The 19,023-nt window shown below is 33.9% G+C and overlaps 1 protein-coding gene across 1 annotated transcript in view; it reads left to right on the top strand.

Moving 5' to 3' along the window:
• The window catches only part of ST8SIA4 (ST8 alpha-N-acetyl-neuraminide alpha-2,8-sialyltransferase 4), a 99,394-nt gene that overhangs the window by 12,181 nt on the left and 68,190 nt on the right, over window positions 1–19,023 (top strand). Inside the window, 1 exon segment of the mRNA XM_015080447.3 lies at window positions 4,604–4,861. Within this exon segment, the coding sequence (XP_014935933.2) occupies window positions 4,604–4,861 (258 nt within the window).

Genomic DNA, 19,023 nt, shown 5'->3' with positions numbered 1-19,023 from the left:
TGTTTCCAATGGCATTTAGTTAATTATACTTAGGCATTAGTTTTTTTTTCTTTTTCTTCAGAGATTTACAGTCTGAATAACAACTAGATTTAGCAAATCTACAGAACTTTTTATAGTCCATTACATCTATAATGTAAAAAAAAATGCCTATAGCTTGCTACGGAGAAAAACATAACCTTTCCATACTGTTTGCAAAAAAAAAAAAAAGAAGTTATTAAGCATTGAAGTCACAATATTATTCACTCATAATAATTATTTTCATTTTTTCTTGGATCCTACACCAGGAGTCTGAGCTAAAATAATGTTCCATGCATAGATGTAAGCCCTAAAATAGAAAAGTTTAGTTCAATATTAGAAAAAGGACATACTGCAGACATTCAAGGTTTCCTTTCCCCCTTTTTCCAGTTTAAAAAAAGCAAATAAGGACACCTGGGTGGCTCAGTCGTTTACCTCCCACTCTTGATTTCGGGTTGGTTCATGATCTCATGGTTAGTGAGTTTGATCCCCACATTGGGCTCTGTGCTGTTAGCACGGAGCCTGCTTGGGATTCTGTCTTCCCTCTCTCTCTCTGTGCCTTGTGTGCATGCTCTGTCTCTTTCTTTCAAAATAAATAAGTAAACATGGGGCGCCTGGGTAAATCAGTCTGTGAAGTGTTGTACTTTGGCTCCGATTGTACTTTGGCTCAGGTCACATCTCGCAATTCATGGTTTTCAGCCTCCGCGTCAGGGTCTGTACTGACAGCACAGAGCCTGCTTCAGATTCTCTCTCTGCCCCTCACTTCCTCCCTCTCCCTCTCTCTCTCTCAAAAATAAATAAACATTAAGAAAAAGAAAATAAATAAATAAACATTAAAAAAATAAAATGAATAAAAAGACAAATACTATACTAACAAAATAAACAATTGTTCAGCCTATACAAGAGCATTGGAAGAACACATAGTATTATCTACATTTAATAATTATGTCATGTATCTCAAGTGTTAGACAATGTGTTATCTTTTGAAATTTCTCTGAACTCTTATTGCTCGTTTTTAATATCAATTTTCCCTAAGAGTGAACAAATTAAAGATGTTCTGTTATACTGAGGAATGTAAAAGACCTGTGTTTAAAATATTTTGCAGTGCTCGGGGTTGGGCTGGCTGGAAACGCGTATTGAGCTTTTCTGTGTATGTAGCAAACTGTGTCCAAATACAGTAGCTTTGTGCCCTGAAAAAAAAGTAAAGAATAAAACATATTGCTGTGAAGTCTCTATAACACAGCAACGGTGCTGTTAATTGGAAAGTCCCCATCAGTTGACAAGAACGTAAGTGGTAACTTTTTTCTTGAGTAAAGGGATTTTGCTTTTTGGATTTCCCAGTTAAAGAGTCTTCTTTCAAATCTTGTTCTCTGGTCTATTTACCTCACATTTGCAAACACTTCACCACTTGTGAGTTACATCTTCAAATATCTACAACAACCCCTTTAAATTATGTTCAAAGGAAAATGATAATCTAGTTTGGTGATTTGACCACATCCGTGCAGTTTTTATTTTAGAGCCAGCCTTGTCATTTTCACAGGAAATGAGAATTTTTTTTTTTGAAATACAGGTGTCAGGCATTACTAAAACTTTTCTCTAAACAAACAAATGTCAGTAAGTATGTACAAAAGTGTCTATGGATTGCTGTTCTTGGTGATAGTTAACTTTTGTGAAGAATTATATGTTCTTAACATAATGAAAGACTTCTTAATTTTCTGTAATTCATACACCCTATAGTTGCTGATTTCACTAGCAATTGTCTTCACATATAATCTGTACTTAGTTAAGATGAACTGTTATGGTGCTTGATAGCATTTTTATTAATTTTTAAATTTCATTTATAGGGCATTTATAAAGGTTTTTCCTGTATAAATTCTAATTATGAACCTGATATTCTGATTGGAGCAAAAATTCAAAAAATATTTTCTTTTCCAGAGAATTAATGGTTATATCCCTTGTGTATCAAACCTGGCCAAAGTTTTCAGTCAACTGGTTTTCTAATAAGACATTAAACTGGCACCTATTTAAAGCAAACCAAAGTAAAACAAAAAGGAAGATTTGAGTTAGTTATTTTTCATCCCTCCTTGCTATTCATGCTTCTGGCTTGTGTGATACGGAGAATTGCCCTTTTGGTTGAGTAGTGGGAGGAGGTCACATTGTGCTCAGTAATAAAATTTACAAATGTGTTAGAGCTTAAACCATAACAGCACTAAAGGAAAACATGTCTGTCATATCTTAAATGTTATAATAATGGCATTGTTTTTAGCACTCTGAGAATACAAGCTTATAATAAGAGCACTTCAGTAAATTATATCCAACTTCCAATCTTGGAGAGAGTTTCTCAGATTGCTTCTTGCTGGTATATGTTTGGTAGCTTGAGGATTAAGTGATCTCAGACGTCTGTAGGCAGGCTTATAATTGCTTTAGAAATATAATTCCTTCAAAAACATACTAGACTCCTGGGCCATTTCCTTATAGTTAATTCCTTGTATAAATAACCACACCCAGAGATTTCTTCTGAACAGTTCAGCCTCTGACTCTCCTCTAATTATTCTAGCTTCACCATCCTTTCCCTCAATTTCCCTCCCAAGTCATTTGAATCTATAAATGTGGTGGGAAGGCAATTACTCTTGCTCCTGGGATGGCTCTGATTTATAGTTGTGTCTTTTGATAATTGGGGTATTTGAGACATTTTGGAGGTCCCAATTACCAAACTCACACAGTTTACATACAGGTCATTGCCATTTCCATCTCAGCTTGCCACTTGGCTGACTTTGTCTTAGTGCCTTGCTAAAAGGAGCAACCAACATAAAACAACATGAAACACTTTTTAACCATTTTTCCAAGAGCAACAGGCTTATTAGATATAGGATATAACTCCCAGGTTACCGCAGATAAGAGTTTTGATTATATCAAAAGCCAGCTATACCTTTATTTTTTTATCGTCTAACTTAGCATATACATATTTGTTTATACAGCACCTTTGAATCTGTTATAAATTTCTTTATTTGGTATGGAATAGGCTAAGCTTCCATAATACAAAAGAGAAACCTTAAAATACAGTGGATCAAACAAGTTGAGATTTTATTTCTCTCTTGTATAGCCACGCACATGATCCACCCGTATCCCATGTAAGAAAACTAACTCACATTACCAAACCCATCTGCACTTGGGTTTGTAAACTTGGAAATGTTTTAGCTGAGGATTCTTATGCCTGAGCAAAACTTAGAAAATTCAAATACTAAAAGCAAGATAGCAAGGAAGATCACTAAGGAACTATTAGCTATCTCTGCCATGCATAGTGAGGTATTTTATCTATCCATTTTTTTTCCTCTAATGTACCCATCTTTCTTCCTGGATTCTTGAAAGAAAACTTTCATACAGTGTAGTTTTAACCCTTCTACAAATAATTATAATATATACATGATTTGAGTTAATGTATAGGTTTATTGGGAAGTTTAATCCTTTTAATAGAGTTAAGTAAGGTATAATTCCAAACCATTTTAAGTTATTTCTATTTACCTTAACTACAGAACACAAAACAAAACAATATGACTATAGAAAATTAACTAAAGCTAGCAGAATATCTAGTTAGGCAAAGTCAAGTCACAGCATTTTTGTTTTATTTAATAAAATGTTCTTTTTGGCCTTTTTCAAATTTTTATTTAAATTCTAGTTAACATATAGTGTAATATAGGTTTCAGGAGTAGAATTTAGTGATTCATCACTTACATGTAACACCCAGTACTCATCCCAACAAGTGGCCTCAATACCCATCACCCATTTAGCCAATCCCCCACCTACCTTTATTCCAGCAACCCTCAGTTTGTTTTCTATAGTTAAAAAAGAGCCTCTTATGGTTTACCTCCCTCTCTTTTCTTGTTTCCATCCCCCCATGTTCATCTGTTTTGTTTCTTAAATTCCACATATGAGTGAAATCATACGGTATTTGTATTTCTTTGACTGACTTGCTTCGCTTAGCATTATACACTGTAGCTCCAACCACATTGTTGCCAATGGCAAGATTTCATTCTTTTTGATGGCTGAGTAATATTCCATTGCATATAAGTGCCACATCTTTGTTATCCATTCATCAATTGAGGGACATTTGAGCTCTTTCCATAATTTAGCTATTGTTGATAATGCTGCTATAGACATTTTGGGGTACATGTGTCCCTTCAAATTAGTATTTTTGTATCCTTTAGGTAAAACCTAGTTGTGCAATTGCTGGATTATAGGGTAGTTGTATTTTTAACTTTCTGAGGAAACTCCCTTTTGTTTCCCAGAGTGCCTGCAGCAGAATAAATTATTTTTTCTATATCTTTTGATAGATGGGGACCTTTTTTCGCTCTATAAATAGATGTGTATACTATATTTATTTGACAAATCATTGAGAATGTATGTGCAAATGATTTTTTAAGGACGAATTCAATTTCAATAGAATTCACTTATTTGGTTGCTTTAATTACCACCTGACAATTTAAGATTAGTAATTTACCAATTTATATTTTATTACCTGTTACTTTGTGCATATCACCAGTTCTCGGCTATGTTGTCATTAATGGAAAACTTTGTATTTCACATATAGGAAGAACATTCTTCGTTTCCTAGATGCAGAACGAGATGTCTCAGTGGTCAAGAGCAGTTTTAAGCCTGGTGATGTCATACACTATGTACTCGACAGGCGTCGGACACTAAATATCTCTCAGGATCTTCACAGCCTCCTACCTGAAGTGTCACCAATGAAAAATCGCAGATTTAAGACCTGTGCAGTTGTTGGAAATTCTGGCATTCTGCTCGATAGTGAATGTGGAAAGGAGATTGACAGTCACAACTTTGTAATAAGGTGAGCTTTCTTTTGTTCCTAAAGATTGTAATTTCTTCAAAGATGTTTTACTAAGGAATAGAAAACTGACAGAAGAGTGTAAGTCTAGTATCGATATTAAGGATTATTGAAAAATCAAACAAATATTTATGTATGCTATGTTTTTCTGCATAGTTTCCAAATTTACATTTACCTTGGAAAATGAAGTTAAAATTATTGTGTCATTGAAAGAAAAGGTGATCTTATTGTAGCAGTAATTGTCACACCAGCTTTTTTTTTTGCCAGTTGACAATTTTATTAGATTTAATACACAGAAACTGACTTTCATTAATTGTTTTCCTTGATATCAATTAATTTAATGTTAATTAATTAATTCAGTAATATAAATAATAGTTAATTATTGGTTAATTAGTCATTAATTTTATAATCCTTTTTATATATAAGAAATTATATTTATTTATTCATAAAGATTATGAACATCTATGTAATGATGTAATAGATGTAAGTAATTTTACCCTTATAATGACAATTATTTAGCAGATTCTAAGAACATAACAAGTTTATAAAGCAAATTTTCAAAAAGTACATAAGCAAGGTTACATTTGATATCTTTCACCAAACTGCCTTCATTATAGTACTCTATATATTTGTGTATGTTAGTATGGTTTAGTTTTTGAGTTTTCTCACATAATCAAACATCCCTGTTTTTCATTGATGGTGAGCAGATGTTTGATGAGTCATGTGTTTGGTTAACCTTAGGTGAAACAAACAGCCATAGAAATGGGATTGTGATGATGTCATAGGTACTGGTTTTTAATTTCCAGTTCATGCATCTGAACATATTTGTTGGCTTGTTTTAGTTCTTCAGAAAAAATTTTCTGAATGAATGAAGTATGTATGTTTAAATATGAAATAGCTCAATGTCAACATAGGAAAGCATACCAATTTGCTATGTTGAAAACCTAAAGTTATGCTGGAATTCAGCCTGTAAAAGTATAGATTTTGAAAGATAAAAGTATAGATATTTCTTTGAAATATAGCCTTAAAAATAAATATAATTATATAAGTATTAATCATAAATTGGCAGCAATGTTTTCATAAAGTAATAATGGCCATGAAGAATCATAATAGCACACTATCAGGTGAATGCATTTCATAACAATGAATAGAACTACAAACATTTTACTTTATTATCTTTTTCTCAATTGGATGCATGGTCAAAGATTGATTGGATTGAGGGGGAGAAAAAACTCTGTCAACATGTAGATATACAAACAAAAATGTATCCAAAGAGGAGGTAAAAAAAATTTAATAAGGGAAAGAAAAATTGGAAATTTAAATTGGGAAAGAAAAAGGGAAATTTAAATTGGAAGTGGAGGTAATGAGCTCCAACCACTGAAGTCTGTGTGAAGTATGGTTGTGAAGAAGAAACTAAGGCTTCTAGAATTTCTAAAGAGACTGAAAATCAGAGGACAGGAATAATAAAGAAGTAAAGATTTATAGCATTAGTGGAAATCGTTGCAATATAAAGAGAAGAATTTTCAAGTTTGGTTAATACTGGAGGAATACAGGATCACCTGTGACTGAAATCCTTGTTCTTACATCCCTCTAAGTTTTAGCACTGGGGATCTATATAACTTATTAGGTTCAGCCTCACCTTTGATTAAAATTAAGACTGTTGTCTTAACACCTCTGCCAGTTCATATAATTGCCACTTCTTTCTTATAGTGAAAATGATTGAGTATTCTAGCAACTTTGAAGTCTATAGTACAGTATTGTTCACTATAATCATGGTGCTGTGCATTGTATCTCCAGAACTTTATTATCTCCTTGTTGCAAGTCACTTATTGGTTTTGAGCATTTGCAAATGGGGGAGTGATTTTAGGAACAGAACTTCATGAGGTTAATTATACTTTTCTGAGCTATGATTATTTTAATATTTATTTATTTATATATTTATTTTTGAGAGAGAGAGAGAGAGGCACAGGGAGAGAGAAAGAGCGAGAGCAAGAGCGAGAGCGAGAGTGAGAGAGAAAGGGAATCTTAAGTAGGCTCTACTCTCAGCATGGAGCCCGATGTGGGGCTCAATCTCAGGACCCTGAGATCATGACCTGAGTTGAATTCAAGAGTCAGATGCTTAACCAACTGAGCTGCCCAGGTGCCCCGCTATTTTATTTTTAAAACTTATTTTACAAGAGCAAAATAATGACCAATTCTATAAGCTTATAACCTAGTTATGTAGTTACCAAGAAGTGTAAAAAAATTAGGATAATGATCTTAATGAAGGCATGAAAATTATCACTATAATTATTTTTATTTTCTTTTCCTACCCCGAAGTTTTTACTAGTTTCAAAAAATAGAAGTTGGAATATTCTAGATAATAGTATGTACTAGGGCAATGCAGCCCTGGATTAGGTTTCTGGTTTTATAAGGAAAACTTTAGCCAAAGTCCACTTATGATTGGAAAGAAATAATCTCTGCAGGAAAACAATCTTGGTTGTGTAATAGCTGTTTGGAGAATTCATTCCTTTGAGTCTCATGGACGCAATAGTTTTCAATGACATATCACTAAACCAAACTTCAATCTTTCCTAAAGCTCTTGCCTTTCTTATGGAGTTCTGCCACATCATCTATGTGCCAAATACCTTTTCCTTCTCTGAGTATATGTGTCTTTTTTTTTTTTTTTTTACTGTACATATGTTTCTTTTACTCTAGAATACCACAAAGGACTTTTGCTTTAAAACTCAATGGGAGACTCATTCCTTGAATTAGTGTTCTATCCATATCAAGCTGGTTGAAGTTGTTACAAATTTTGGTAACAATCTTTAGAATCTTTCAAATATCTCACCGTCCTAGATACCTACTGCACATATATCTGCATATCTACAGATGGTGTTGGTCATTTGGTTGCATGCATAGCCTGTGTTCCCAGGTTGTTTATTTGTTTCCCACTTTTCCTGTTAGTAAGTTTGTTAAGAGAGAGATAAATTATGCCTGGTCTGCTTGCAGAGGGCACTGATTAGTTCAGTGACTCCTCAAAGATCACATACATAGAAGTATTACGTTCAACTTAACCTCAAGCTTTATAAACCAAATATTATTTTTAGATAAAATCCTTAGTTGACATTAATTAAATTTTAAGCTTCACTTTTAGTTTTTTTTCAGAAAGACTTTAAAGAAATAAAATGCTTTTTTTTTGTTTAATGATGTATAAGTGTATTATTATATGGCAACGGGAATCTCTTGTTCTAAGCTGTTGTCCTATGGGGGGAGGAGGGTATATGGTGCATACACGTGGCATCATTGACCTGTGAAGTATAATTTTGGAGAATATTATTTTTTATTATTTTATTTTATTATTATTATTTTTTAACATGTATTCATTTTTGAGAGACAGAGGTAGAGCGCAAGTTGGGGAGGGGCAGAGAGAGAGGGAGACACAGCATCCAAAGCAGGCTCCAGGCTCTGAGCGGTCAGCACAGAGCCTGATGTGGAGCTCGAACCCAGCACCCATGAGATCATGACCTGAGCCAAAGTCAGCCGCTCAACCGACCTGAGCCACCCAGGTACCCCAGAAAATGTTATTTTTAATACCTCACATAAGTATTTTAAAATTAGCCTGTGAAAAGTGACCATTTGTATGTTTGCCCGTATAGTGGTAGTTTTACATAAATACAAAGACACACACATTGTCATGCCTTTCTTGTCTTAAAAGAAATATTCCCTTAAACAAAAAAAAAAAAAAAAAAGAAAGAAAAAAAAAACCAAACAAACCAAAATACTACCTTAGTGGAAGTTTGTATCATCACTTAACTAATTAAATTAAATGATGGTTTCAGTGGGATATTACACAAAGTAAAAGCCCTGGTCTATGTGATGCTTCAAGTAAAAAAAAAAAAAAAAAGAAAAAAGGAAAATCAATTAAAGCCTAGTTTGGATTCCCTAATGACTGACTAAATATGGAATTTATGTGTAAAATCTATGTCTTATATTTACATGTACTTAAATAACAGGAAAATGCACTTAAATAACAGATTCCACATATAAATGATATCATACAGTATTTGTGTTTCTCTTATTTCACTTGGTATAATACCTTCAATTTCAATCCATGTTGTCACAAATGGCAGGAAAGGAAATATTTTAATATTATTCATTACATCTACTTCTTCAGATCTAAGCACTTTGAATACTCTGGATTTGTTATCTTGAAACCATAAGAAACTATGACTTTCTCTTATGTGCCTCTGCATCCATAGAGTTGGCACAGACCAGGATCTATACAAAAGAATTCTATGGGATGTATGATTTTATCTCCAATATTTTCTTTTCCTGTCTGGGATAACTCTTCTTCTCTTCAAATAAAATCTATATCTATGGCATTTTTAAGTGAAGAGAAGTATAATTTTAGGCTTAATGATAGCTTTGTTTTATTAATTAATAAGAAGACATTCCAAATATTCAGTGGGCTACTGTTACACTGCTAACATCATTTTAAAAGATGTCTGTAGACAAAAGAAGAAAAAATATATGTGATTTTAAAATTGTGAAACACTTCTTTGTACCAGTATTTATAGAACCAGTAAATTTAGAGGTTTCCACAAATAATTCTCTAAAATTCTTCTCCATCCAGGTGCCACATTAACTATAATTCTACTCATCGAAACACATTTGTTTGGTATGATGCTAATTGTCATGTAAAATGAAAATGTGTTAAAAAGTAAACTGTAATTATTTTCTCAAAAGTATCAGTAACTTACTACATTAGTTTATTCATACAACAAACCTGTTGTGGCCAACCATGCCACTCAGGCCAGTCATGAGTGGAGCACAGTTATAGAAATGGTTACCTATACATTCCTTCTTGCATTCCTTCTGTGTGGGGTCAGAAATAATCCCTGAAATGAGACATTTCTAAACACACATGGTAAATTTAAAATATTTGTCTGTGGTCAGCTCCATTAGTTCAAGTTGTGCAGAACAATACAACATATTTGAAAGAGAATAAGGTATGCTTCCTATAGTGAATGAGACTGTTCAAACTCAGAATTTTATGTGAAGTCTTTGAAATATTGAAATATTCTGTAAGAATTCTAGATAGGTGACTAACCTTTAGATATCACATACAATACATTATAAGAAGATATCACAGAGCATTACAAGGCATTAGTATAGTGCCACAAACTGTCTCACAGCCCAACATACACTAAACAGAACATACCAAACAGCTACACAACTTATAGAAATAAGCAAGCCTTCAATAGACTCAATCACTTTCACAAGATATGGAACAATATTCAACTCAGTCTAAAGGGCATGGTGACTTCTACTATAGTTATACTGTAAGGTAGTTGGACCCACTTTTAGACTTTATGTACAATCTATGGAACAATCCTAATAGTACTTTCTCTGAGCCAAATTTAATTTTGATAGATCTTTAATATCACATGAAGAAGAATAATGATATCACTAGAACCTTCATCATTAAGTTTAAAAAACTGGTAAGCATTAAATAAATTATCCTATTGATATTAATTTTTTATATTTTTTCTTTGGGTGGCCTGACATATGCTAAATATTGGAGAGAGAATCAACACTGCACAGGAAAACCATTGCCCAGTATAGCATTCAGGAGTACAAGCCCAGTTCATTGTAGATGATATTGAAAGAAGGTATATGCTTTCTATGCTTTTGTTTTTTTTTTAATTTAGAAGCTGAGATCATTGTATAAAGTATTTATCTTTACTTAAAGTATTACAATTTACCTACTCACAGAGCCCACAGAGTGATAGAATTGCCTCTACAAAATCTCTGCCCCGTTCATTCCACACATACATATCTAAAAGTATGCTGTAAAATTTCAAGAATTTCAAGAATTAGAAGACAGTATGTATCATTTTATATCATCATAGGCAAAGGAAAACAGGTTTATAAAGCTACTTTTACACAATCTGTTTAAAAGTATCTTTTAAGTCTTTTTTTTAACTTCATGTAGTTGTAAAATTATTATAACATTGTATATTTTAAAGTATACAACTATTTAGTGGTGAAAATTGCTTTGGATTTTGCAATATTTAAAGTGCTTTTAAATTTTCCTTCAGTTATTTTTTTAAGTTTTTCACATAATTTACACCCATGTGAACTTACAAAACAGTACATTCTAATATTTGTCTTTACTCAAGAATTTCATGAGCTTAGTAATAGCAGTTTTCTGATGACAACAGAAATTTCAGATAATTCTTAATATTGATACTGAGAGATGGTGGAGAACAAATCCTCACTCCATCTACCCTATTCTTCTCACCTCACCTAAGTGTGGGAAAGCGATGGTGTATTCTTTCCTTTTCCTTCAATATCTGGGGATTGAAGGAAATGTCAGGCAACCTGTCCCTACTGGGTTTTTATAGAAGGGAGACTGTGTCCAGTCTGATAAAATAAATATGGTCTGCTCTGTACCACTTTGACATCAGGTGGAAGACTCTGAGAGAGGAGTAAATTAACAGTTGCAAACAGCAACTGATATTTTTGACCATCATATGCTGCTCTTCACTGTGCTTAAACAGAGATGCTAGGAATAGCAAGTAAGAGTGAAGTGATTAAGAAATGGTTAACTGAAGGCTGTAAAACACCTTTTGTTCTGTTCGGGCTAGTTGGAATTTCAAATTTAATTTTGTTTATTTATTACTTTCCTTGTACCTCTTTTTTCTCCATTTTATACTGCCCCCATCTTCCCTCCAGTCTAGACAACTATCTTGTATTTGCTCAGTTTCTCCTTTGTTAATCATCATCCTTGGTTCCTGACATGCTCAACCAACTCTCTCCTAATTTCCTCTTCGTTCATTTTTTTCCTTAAAATATAAAATCAGCAATGAGAGGTCAGTTAAAATTATCTATCTATCTATCTATCTACCTATCTACCTACCTACCTACATATATTTATACAGACATATTTATATAAGTAAATCCTTGCTGTTCAAATTGTACTTCTGAACTACCAATGCTGTCATCACCTGGAAGCTTGTTAGAAATACAGAATTTCAAAATTTGCAGCAGACCTGTTGAGTCAGAATGTGCATTTGGTCACAGTGCTCAGGTGGTTCTTATGTGCTTTAAGGTTTGAGATGTATTGGACATCTCAGTATATGTAGACACTAAGCTCTAGGTAAGCTGGAACTCCCAATATGTCTAATTTATTTAGCCTGTATCTTCAGGATCTAGCACCAAAATTGATATACTGAAGTATATGCTATATATTTATTGGATGAAAAAAATTAATGTTGGACTTAAGAAAAATACAGTTTGTGTTCATGTATTGTTGTCTTAGAGCTCATACAATACTGGATTTCAAAATTAATATGTTAAGAGGAGTCATATATAAGTAAAGGTCATTGAAACACTTACAATTAAGAAGAAAATACAGAAATATGAAGGGTAGTATAGTGAAATATCCTAGATGTCAAAAAGCTGGGTTTCTGCTAATAGAAGCATAATATTAAACAAATGTCTAATTTTTCCACTGTTCAGTGATAATAATAATATATGCCTATCATTTCAAAGTGTTTTTATAGTGTCAGCTGGGAAATATAGTAAAGAAATGCATAAACTATAAAAATAATTAATGATGAATGATACTAAAACACATCATGCTTAAGTGTTGTAGTTGAAAATTAAATTTGTCAGTGCATTTCCCAATAGACATGGACATTGACTAGAAATGAAAATTCTCATTTTCTGATATATACAAGAAGATAAACTTTCTCCAAAATCATCAAATACGTGTATAGTTGACACTGAATAACATAAATATGAAAGGCAAAGACACAGGAACACTTCTTAGATAGGAGCATCTGTAAAATCTGAGTACATAATATTAGAAATAATTGTAGTGAAGATACATATTTCTTCAGGAAACTGAGGCAATCAGATAAAAATGTTTTACTTTATGATGATCTAGTTTCCTAAAGGAAGGGATAATATGTCTTTAAAAAAGAAGAAGATGGAGGAATTTATTCCCCTTGACTGATACAATGCATTTTCATAACCTAGTCAGTTCTTGATTCTCCACTAGTGGGTAATTTATGGCAAACTTTAAATCATCCTCTTGCCCTTCTATGCATGTAACTCTTACAGCAAAATAGACTCTTTTCTGGGAGAGAAAAATATTTCTGCTTTTCGCAATGTTCATGAAAATGGCCTTAATTCTTTCCCCTCCACCTTCACAGAGAATATGTTTGTCCTTAACTCAAATGTGTTAACTGCAAACAGCTAAGTTTCTGGTAATGAGTCAGGTCCAAGGCATTGGAAAGACTTAAAAACATTTTTTTTTTTTTATCAGGAGTGCCTGGGTGACTTAGTCAGTTGAGAGTCTGACTTTGGCTTGGGTCATGATTTGGTGGTTCGTGTGTTGAAGCCTCACATTGAACTCTGTGCTGACAGCACATAATTTACTCCAGCTCAGAGCCTGGAGCCTACTTCAGATTCTGTCTCCCTCTCTCTCTGCCCCTCCCCACTCATGCTCTGTCTCTGTCTCTCAAAAATAAATAAACTTTAAAACATTCTTTTTGATTAAAATAACCACTTTATATTTTATATTTTAGGGATAGTTCCATTGCGTATGCAATATTTACTCCATATATTTCCTACCATATTTTTACTTAATATTTTATTCATATTTTGGATCTTAAATTTTATAGTTTTTATAAAACTAATTATCTTTATGATTTCTATTGATTTAATCATACAATTCATGTTCTGGGTAGAAAGCAGAATTCCCATTTTATATAATTATTTACGAATTTTAAAATTTAACTTAAAACCAAATATGGACTTCATTATGGATTGTGATCTGAGGTGAAAGTCTGAGTTTTTTTTTTTTTTCCTAACGACATCATTCCTTGGATAAAAAGACTTTATCTAGAAGAGATCATTTTTTTAATGGAAATGACAATGATTAACTATTTTAAGTTTTAGAAATTTGACTTACAATGCATATCCCATTTTCTAAAAACACATTATTATAAACAGATACAATTTCTCATCTATCAGTCTGGCAAGGACTTTTAAAACTCTTCATATTCAGTGCTAAGTTGTGTTGATACTGGAACTCCTGTGAAATGCTTTCAAGTACATAAATTGATACAATTATTTGAAAAAATCAGCTTGATAATGTCTACCAAAACTTACAAATAGTGTATTCCTTTATTTACTATTTGCAGTTGTAGGAATCTATCCAAACGTAAACAATTGCTTAAGTATCAAGGAATTGTATAACACGTATGCATGAAAAAAAGCATAAGTCAATCATGGTACATCTAGATGATTTGTCGTTCAACAAGTGGAAAACAGGAATCTAAGGCAAAGAGACCAGTAAGCATAAAGACAAATACTTTCCATGATCTTGGTTAGGTAGAGGTTTTGGGGACCATTGAACTATTAGGTTCAAAATGAGAAACAATGTGGAAGAGGAAATTGTCCAGGTATGTTGGGCTTATAAGATGAAGGATCATTATACCCTATTAAGGATCTACATAGCATCCTGTAGTTCAAGAAAGTTCCTTAGAGTTTGTTGGTTTGTTTCTTCTTGTGTGGGTTTTATTGTTGTAAGCAGAAGTGGGATATACTTTGAGGTATATAAGCATAGCATATTTACAGATTAAAGGACCATGATAATAAATAAATCAAACATAAAAACAGGAAGAGAACTGAATAAGGAAGTTACTAGAGGAGGCAAAATGTGATTAAATCCAACTCATAGGACAGAGAAAGTTGATATAATTCATATTAATATAAAATGTTGTGGAGATTATCATTTCCTGATATGAGTTGAGCATTAGCAAATGGACAGTTGATCAGTCCTATAGATTTTCAAAATATGGCGTCAGTTTTGGGTTTAAAGTATTTGTTATTTTTCAACTAGCAAACTCATCTGTAATAGACATAGGCCCAAAATATTTACTCCAAAATCAAATACAAACTTTCAGCACCTATTGTTTCAAGTGATGCATAGCACAGCTTTGATCTTTCTTATAATTTATTCATTAACACCTTCATTTTTTTTATCTGCCTACTTAACAGGAAGTGGAGATACAAAGGGAGTGGGGAGTAAGGAAGTGGGGAGTAAGTCTCTAAGTTTGAGCTGATTACAGTCTAGTGTAGGAAATAAAGTAATGATCAAAAATGTGCATATTGCTTTATGAGAGTTATACAGAGAAGTAAGCACTTGTGGTGAGGCAGAGAGGAGACATAAGCTGATGGTCAAGGATGATTTCCTGAGGGAAGTAGCACTTGAGTTGACTGAGAAGGTTAATATAGAAAGGAGAGAAAGGAGAGTGAGACCAAGTCCCAACTGGATCCATGATGCACAGAGGGACCTGAGTGTGGAAGAAAGTGGCATTTCCAGGCCTGTGGGGGCGTTTCAGCATGCTAGAATAGAAGTTTGTATGGGTCAATGGAAGCAGGTGAGGCTGGAGAAGGAGGCTGAGAGACAGGTAACACAGGGTCCCTGGTGCCTTGCTAAGGAGCTTGGACTTCATTTTGCAGGTAGTCTGTAAAGCCACTCAGTAGAGGAATGACGTGGCCAGTTTAAATTACAGGAAGATTTCTAGGTAATAGATAAAATAGAGAGGGATAAAAATGATACGACTAAGTCTAAAAGGTAGAGACAATGAGGGCAAAGTAAGACAGTGACAGTGGAGCTAGAGTGGAAGGCAAATTAAGAAAATAAAGGAATGATATGGACTGTATACTAAATGGAAAGGAAAATGATAATAAATATGAATGTGCTATGTTTTAAAATGTGACATTTTTTTGGATGACAAAAAATGAATCTTGAAGAAACTAAACTGATTCCTATTGGTTCCTCTGAGTTACTTAGGCTTAGGTTGACAAACTGTTTTTCCACAGGAAAAAAAAAGAGTTTCAGTGACTTTCCTGAGTACACACAGTAAGGGAAGGAAGCAACAATAGAGCTTTTTCCTCTCCTACTCAAAGCTTAATATTTTATTTTTAAATTAAGATTGGAAACACATATTTTTAAATTAGAAATAACAGTTTGTGCTGTACTAGATCAAGAGGTCTTCAGTTGTATGTTTACTCTGAGACATGAAAACCAGTGACAGATTGTTTTTATTAGGGTAAATTTCAAATTTTGATAACTTATTATGAAAAAAAAGAATGAGGAATGCTGTTTTAATGTCTGATATTTCCACAAGGCACCAACCATTCTTCAAAGTAGGCTAACAAAACAAATCCAACAACAAATAAAACCTCACACACACGAAATGGTAACTATGTGAGATGATGGATATTTTAATAATCTTTGTTTTGGCAGTTATTTCTATATATATATATATACACACACATATATTTGTATTTATATAATCATCATGTTGTATACCTTCAACCTACACAATATTATATGCCAACTATATCTCAATACGGTGGGAAAAACAATTTAAAAAATCACAGAAATACAAAAGAAACACCAATCTGAATTTATAGTGTTGAGCAGTTTCTCCAGTTATGATCTATGGACAATTTTGTGGGGCATTCCCTTTTCTAAATTTTTTTAATGTTTATTTTTGAGAGAGAGAGGGAGAGAGAGACAGAGAGACAGAGTGTGAGCAGGGGAAGGGCAGAGAGAGAGGGAGACAGAATCCGAAGCAGACTCCAGTCTCTGAGCTGTCAGCATGGAGACTGATGTGGGGCTCGAACCCACAAACAATGAGATCATGACCTGAGTGGAAGTCAGATGCTTCACCTACTGAGCCACCCAGGTGTCCCTTTAAATTATTTTGAGAGAGAGAGAGAGAGAGAGAGAGATTGGGGGAGAGGCAGAGAGAGAGGGGGGAGAGAGAATCCCAAGCAGGCTCCACACTGTCAGTTCAGAGCTAATGCAGGGCTCATACTGGTCCACTGCAAGATCATGACCTGAGCCAAGATATAGTCAGATGATTAACTGACCGAGCCACCCAGGAACCCTAGAAATTCCTTTATTTTAATATCTATTTAGTATGTGCAAAAAGTATCCCAAAATATCCTAAGGCCAGATAAATGAGGGGGAAACTGAAGACCTTTTCTCTCAAGAGAGTTAACACCTTCATCAATGAGATAAATCTTTAAATCAGATAGATCTGATTTCAAGTCCTAGCCTTTCCATTTAATATATATATTCAGTCTCAAATGATCTATTTACTTCTGTAAGCCATGGTTTCTTCACATTTAATGTAAATAAAATCATCCTTATCTTCTATTTTTTGTGGGTATAGAAGTAGAATGAGATAATGTGTGAACTTGACTGATATAAATTCAAGTACAAATTATTTATTCAGTAAATGTAAATCTTTCTTCTGATGGTTTAGGATTAATGTATTTGTAGTATATTCATGATGTGAAAATTATATCTGTGACCTAGGTGCACAGAAGATGTAAATATTTGCAGTTAAATGGTCATTGTTGCTAAGCAGTACATTTTCTCCATTGAAGTATAATTGAAATAATAGTCATTCGAGAATTCAGAAACCTGGATCCTCCTGCTGGCATCGACGTTAAATATAGCTGTGTGACTTTGAACAAGTAACGTAAATCACTTTGGGTTTTAGGTTTCCAATATACCAAATGAGTCAGTTGAACTAGATGGTCTCATAAATTTCTTTCTGGCTCTGACACTCTATGACTTTATTTTCTTATGATTCAATAGACACCTTCAGAATAGGTTCTGTCAACTTGCACTGTTGTTTCAATTTTTTTTTCCTTCTGGTTGCCATGTTTTATGAATAAATTTGCTTCTCATCAGTCAATTTGTGGAAATAACATTGTCCACTTAATATTGCATCCTGTAATCTGGCTTTTGTTTCCTTTGGTCCAGGAGTGTTGCTTTTCTTCCTGATGTAGTCAAGCACATGTTAGACTCAAAATTAAGAGAAAAGTATCACTTCTTAGGCAAAGAAAAACAAAACTATTTTTTAACGATTCATACAGGTTTTGGTAAATATGATAAGGTCAAGGCCTTGGGAAGTCATGGTACACAGAAAATAAATAAAGAAGAACTAGTAAATACAAGTATCATCAAAAGGGAGAGAAGTTGTTTTACATCAACATCATTTAGTGTAATTTTGGGGAAAGGACCCTGACATTTTTCTAAGAGATCAGACCTCCCACTTCCCATATCTACTTTACTGGCATCCACCAAAATTCTGGGAACTACAGAATGTAGTCTTTTCAGTATGTTGTTTGACTTAGGCCATTACTGGAAATATTTTTTTCTTAGAATATTGGCAGTCAGTATGGTACCAAATGTTAACAGTGACTATCTTTTAGAGGGAAACTTAAAAGTGTTTTACGTTTGAGTTAACTTCTGTTTTTGGTAGTGATAGTGTGTGTGTGTGTGTGTGTGTGTGTGTGTGTGTGTGTATGCATTTCCCCATGCAGTGAATGCAAATACTGTTTTAAGATTGGGAACAAAACCAATTTTACTTTTAAAAAGAAGGTTAAAGTGGGTGATGGACATTGAGGAGGGCACTTGTTGGGATGAGCACTGGGTGTTGTATGGAAACCAATTTGACAATAAATTATATTTTAAAAAAGTGGTTAAAAATCTGGAGATAGATGAGAAAGATGATATCCTGGCAATCTGAAGAGTTGGGCTCAGTTGTAATAGTACCTGAGTGATTTTGAGCATAAAAAAAGGCTAGAGGGGTGCCTGGGTGGCTCAGTGGGTCGAGCGTCCGACTTCAGCTCAGGTCATGATCTCTCAGTCTGTGAGTTCGAGCCCCGCGTCGGGCTCTGTGCTGACAGCTCGGAGCCTGGAGCCTGCTTCAGATTCTGTGTCTCCCTCTCTCTCTGCCCCTCCCCCGCTCATGCTCTGTCTCTCTCTTTGTCAAAAATAAATAATTTTTTTTAATGTTTATTTATTTTTGAGAGAGACAGAGACAGGATGTGAGTGGGTTAGGGGCAGAGAGAGAGGGAGACACAGAATCTGAAGCAGGCTCCAGGCTCCGAGCTGTCAGCACAGAGCCCGACGCGGGGCTCGAACTCACAGACTGAGAGATCATGACCTGAGCTGAAGTCGGACGCTCGACCCCATGAGCCATCCAGGTGCCCCTAAATATTAATAAACATTAAAAAATAAAATAAAATAAATAAAATAAGGCTAGAGTTAGGGCTAGGGTAACTTATAGAGTTTT

This window comes from Acinonyx jubatus, chromosome A1 (genome assembly GCF_027475565.1).
Source record: "Acinonyx jubatus isolate Ajub_Pintada_27869175 chromosome A1, VMU_Ajub_asm_v1.0, whole genome shotgun sequence".
Classification (NCBI taxonomy): domain Eukaryota; kingdom Metazoa; phylum Chordata; class Mammalia; order Carnivora; family Felidae; genus Acinonyx; species Acinonyx jubatus.
This window is presented reverse-complemented; position numbering and strand designations above follow the sequence as displayed.